The sequence below is a fragment of the Papilio xuthus genome, unplaced genomic scaffold, assembly GCF_000836235.2.
Source record: "Papilio xuthus unplaced genomic scaffold, Pxut_1.1 DF826938.1, whole genome shotgun sequence".
Classification (NCBI taxonomy): Eukaryota; Metazoa; Arthropoda; class Insecta; order Lepidoptera; family Papilionidae; genus Papilio; species Papilio xuthus.
In genome coordinates this window covers 193,064-197,864 of record NW_013531711.1, presented here as the reverse complement: position 1 = coordinate 197,864, position 4,801 = coordinate 193,064, and the positions used below count along the sequence as shown (strand labels likewise).

Sequence of the window (4,801 nt, the reverse complement as noted above, 5' to 3'; positions counted from 1 at the left end):
GTCAGTATGTGTTGCACTCACCGCGTGTGTGCGGGGGGCGGGCGCGGGCGGGCCGCTACGGGCGCCCGGCGGCCCCCGGCGCGCGCGACTCTTGAACAAAACCATCAGGTCAGAAACCTGCCGCCGCCGCGCCTGCCACATGCGACCCACTGCTACACGCAGCATCATCGCATGGGACCAGGCTCTGACAAGAAGATCGTGTCGCAAAGGTTTAACCATAATTTGGCACACGACCACTCGCGTCATATATTAGTTTTGAAGCGCAGCGTTGCCAAACAATGTTTACGGCTTTAAAACAGTAGAATAGTCCACATCTTTAATGTTTGATTAAAAAGCTGTCAATTTGGTAAACCATTGCGACACGATCATGTTGGCGGCAGTTGGCGGACGTATTTGTATAAGCGACAGGCCATGCTCACTTGCAGTATCCAGTGGTTTTAATAATAATATTTAAAACTATACTCGTATTTTCATTCATGACACTGATTCAATTTGGTTTGCGTTCGTTTTGAGATTTAGGAAATGTCTTCGAATTACTGTTAAAATTTGACCGTATGCGATTAATTTTTATCAATGACTAGACTTAAAATATGAACTGATGACAAGAAATAACAAACGAGCAAGCGGTTCCCGAGTATTCCCAGGTTAATTGACCACAGCTACCCAAAAGACATATCGAAGTTGCTGATGCGTTGCAAAGCTTTAGGAGAGGGAAAAGATCTCTGTATAGTGATAGACAAAGAACAGGAGAAAATGGCAGGAAACGAAGAGGAATAGGTATTATAGTACTGATTTTTTTTTCTAGGGAAAGATGGGCGTAGACTACGAAAAAGGAGAGACAGGAAAGTGTAATAGGGGTATTGTAAGAGAGCGTAACTCACCGAGTAGCCAGGGCGCGACTGAATCGTTCTCCTTGGCGCTCTTCAGGATGGTCTCGGGCAGGGGCAGCGAGTGACGCACCATGGCACCATACAGTCCATACTCCGCCATGATGGTAGACCGCCCCCAGCATTTCTCTGTCTTGCGCCATTTCGCGCGCCGGTTCTGGAACCACACCTGAAGAACATACGCACACATTTAGTATATATAGACACATCTGTTGATGATTTGTCCAGGTGCAGCGTAAAAATTGACCTGACATGATCACACAGGAAGTCCAATCAAATCTATGTGTGAATCTCGTACGCAACAAATTAATCTACTTGGATTATCGTCTTAGGAATATAGTGGATTAAGTAAGCAAAGATCTGATATATTTTCAATAGAAATAGTATAATTTATATCTGGTCTCCAATTAATCAGAAAAATGGAATGTTTCTTCATTATTCTGTGTTTAATTAATAATATTATCAAATTTGATGATCCAGTTAAAATATTAATTATAATAATTGGAAATGTCAGTAGTCGTTAGCCAGCCAGCCAGCCAGCCAGCCAGCCAGCCAGCCAGCCAGCCAGCCAATACGCTATATCGATGTCCTCGCAGATTGACAGACTAAATATAATAAATTTGTGCATTAAATTAGAAAACAAGAGCTGACTGTACGCTAAATATATTTTGAAACCTAATAGAGAATCGAATGAAATGGACGAACGAACGGAACGAGCGAACGAATGATGGTAGCGGCGAGTGAACGAACGAGCAGCGCCGCGCCGGTTCGCTCGCGGTAACTAAGCTTGGAAACAAACCAATTAGCGCGGACAAAACGCAACTAAATTACATTTTCAAATTCGGCCTCGGCGTGTACCTACTGCCTGCAGGGTTGCCCACAAACATACTATACTTAGTTTGCATATTAAGTTACAAATGAATATTTTGGTCGGTAAGTATACTGATGATGCCTTAAATATTTTTTTTAATTTTTAAGTAATACTTCTAAAAATACTTTTGTATGTAAAAAAATTAAAATAGTTTTATGGAATGACAATAATTTATTTAAAATAGTCAAAGTTAAATTGTTTCGATTGTCTATCAAATCAGTTTAGGTTGTAGAGTAAAAATCAAAACTCATTAAGTTAATAAGCAAGTATTAAGCAGATTTATATGAATAGTTAATTATGTATTAGAGTAGCGAGCGTGTGGCAGCCCTGTGCGGGCGCCTCACTCCCCCGCCTCACTCCGCCCCCTGCCGCCCCATGTCTGCGAAACAGTTAATTTCTAATTAAATTTGTTAATTAAACTCGATCCTCGCGCTCTCGCAAATTAATACCCGCGCGTATTATATTCCTTCTCCGGCCGCATGACTACGCGCCTACCCGCCGCACCACCGCTACCTACCTACCTACATACCGAGCTAGCTACTACCCCGCTCGTGTGCGTACCATCTTATGTAACATTTGACTCATTTTCAAACATTTATCATTTTTATACTAGAGGACATCACTATTTTTTTTTCTTTTGTAAATATTTACTTCGGAAATGGCTTTTGTGATTAAGTATATTCGAAAGGAGAATTTGGTCGAAAACATTTTTTGCAGAATTGTCTACTTTACCAGTAATACCTGCTCGGATTATTCGTGTCCATCTATATTTTTTTTATAACAGAAGGGGGCAAACGAGCAGCGGGAACACCGAGGTGTTCAACGACGCCCATGGACATCAGCAATATATTCTATATTTACAAGGCATTGCTCCCATAGTTGGATTTAACACAGACAGATGTAGGAAATGCAACAGTGGTAGAGCCCGCTTTAACATCTTCGCACGGATCGGCCCGGCTCGCCCGGTGAAATACCACGACCACACAGAAGACAGGCGTGAAGTGGAAGCAATTCCGCGTTTCGTCTGATGAGTGTGCGTCCCGGAGGCCTTATTTAGTCCCCCTTCCCTTCCCATCCTTTTTCTTATATGGAAAGGATAGGAAGTGGAAGTGGACTTTCCGGATGAGAGGATGCATGGGAAGGGAAAATATTTTCTTTCTGTGCATCCTCTCCTCCGTTGATTAAAGGTAGGCAACGCATATGCAATTGCGTGTGTCTATGGGTAACGGTCACTTCGCTATTTTAGCGATTTCAGGTGGCCGCTCGCTCGTTTGCCACCTTATGATATAAAAAATAAATAACGGACTATAACCTTACGTCTATATTTCCTGATCTTTCTTATCACCACTTTCTTATTCCATAAAGCGGTGAAGTTGTCTCACAGGTTAAGAGCTTGTTGATAATATAAAGTATAGTCAACATTGATAACAAATTCATAGCAACTAAAGCCATTGTTGTCGACTAATCCCCGATTAGGGGTTGTGTCCCGGCGACGGCGCTACGATATTGATTGCAGCCCCTGCCTTGGTGACAGACTAATTGCGGACACCGCATTAGCCCCCGGACAAGATTGCTGCTAAACCTCTCACCAGTTCCCGGTGAAGGGCTGAGCACAATTGATCCTCTGCGAGTGTTTCTAAATCCTACTTAAGAATGTGGGTGATTATGAAATCAAATTAAATTATTTATTAAAGAAAGAAAGGAAGTAACGAGGATTCCACCTGATGTTAGAACAGTAGTAACATCGGACATAACCAGAAGAATTTGAATAGATGCAGCTTCTTGAAATCAGCAAGGTGATTTTTGCAACTTTGTAAAATTTAGTAGAGAATTGTAAGGAATATTGGCATTTATGATAGAAATTTTCCGAGGAAGTGTACAAGTGTACATCCAGCAGTGAACTTAATAAAGGTAAAGATGTGATGGTTCAATAAAAGATAACATACGCAAGCAACTAAGTAAAAGCAGTGAGAATGGGAGCTGAACACAATAACGTAGCTCACATACGAAGGTATGCGTGCGGGGCGCGGGGTTGCGGGGGAGGCGGAGGGCTCCGAATTTCCTAATTAACATAGAGGCACAAAGGTCCCGTGTAATTGTTAATTTGGCAGCACATTCGCGCCCGTTAATGATGCGTGACGCCCGTGCGAGAGAATTGCTCACACCCGACAATTTATTACTTGTATGTGACAATCGCCAGTCGTCCCTGAGCCCCGAACCGAGTCCGAGCGCGCATCGGTTGGTACGGTGCAGAGGCCAGTGTTAGCTGGTCGCATTAGTTTAAGGGTCGTATTTGTAATGCTTGTGAAACAATTTGTCGGCCGCCCTCGCGCCGCGCCCGCATTACAGCTAAGCCTAATGCTACGTTTGTAACATCCGAGAGGAATGCCACCAGCCCGCCAGCCGCCGCCGCCGCCGCCGCCACCGCGCCACTACTCTACACTTCTGTTAACCCATTAATATATTACAATGATACTGACATTATTTGTAATGTCTTGTTGTTACATATCATTGACAAATGATAACAACTAACACTGATGCAGCTTGATTATAACACATCTTTTGTTTTTGTGCTTTATAAGCTAACAAACGAGCCACGTACACCTTTCGTAGGCATGAAGCATAAATTATAAATTTGAATTTGGAACAATTATAAGAAGTAGTAGTTTTCTGATTGGATGCGATGAAAATGTAGTAGAGAATGCACAAGACAATGACATCACTAGATGACACCGCCTCTTCACATTTACATAAATATTTAATTTTAAACCAACTGGTGCGAAATGTGAGATTAACTTAGCTTTTAATATATCATGATATGTTAATTCGATGTACATTTATATATCCTGAGCAACACCTCGCTACAATAAAATAGTTATTTTGTTGGCATAATAACTTTTTCCGCAACTAATTGTTGAAGCGAGATTACGTAACACGGATTGCATGCAACTACAAATTGAATTATAAAAGTGTATTGAGCAGAAAGAATTAATTCGCCGTTGGCCATGTCGAGCGGGGCGGGGGTGTGAGTGGGCGAGGCGGG

General features: G+C 42.4%; 1 protein-coding gene across 2 annotated transcripts in view; it reads right to left on the bottom strand.

Annotated features, from left to right (window-relative positions):
• LOC106121635 (visual system homeobox 2) overlaps positions 1-4,801 on the bottom strand; it is a 70,579-nt gene that overhangs the window by 8,507 nt on the left and 57,271 nt on the right. For both annotated transcript variants that reach the window (XM_013317354.1, XM_013317355.1), the window contains exon 6: positions 882-1,056. In XM_013317354.1, coding sequence (XP_013172808.1) covers positions 882-1,056 — 175 coding nt within the window. The remainder of the gene's footprint in view (positions 1-881; positions 1,057-4,801) is intronic.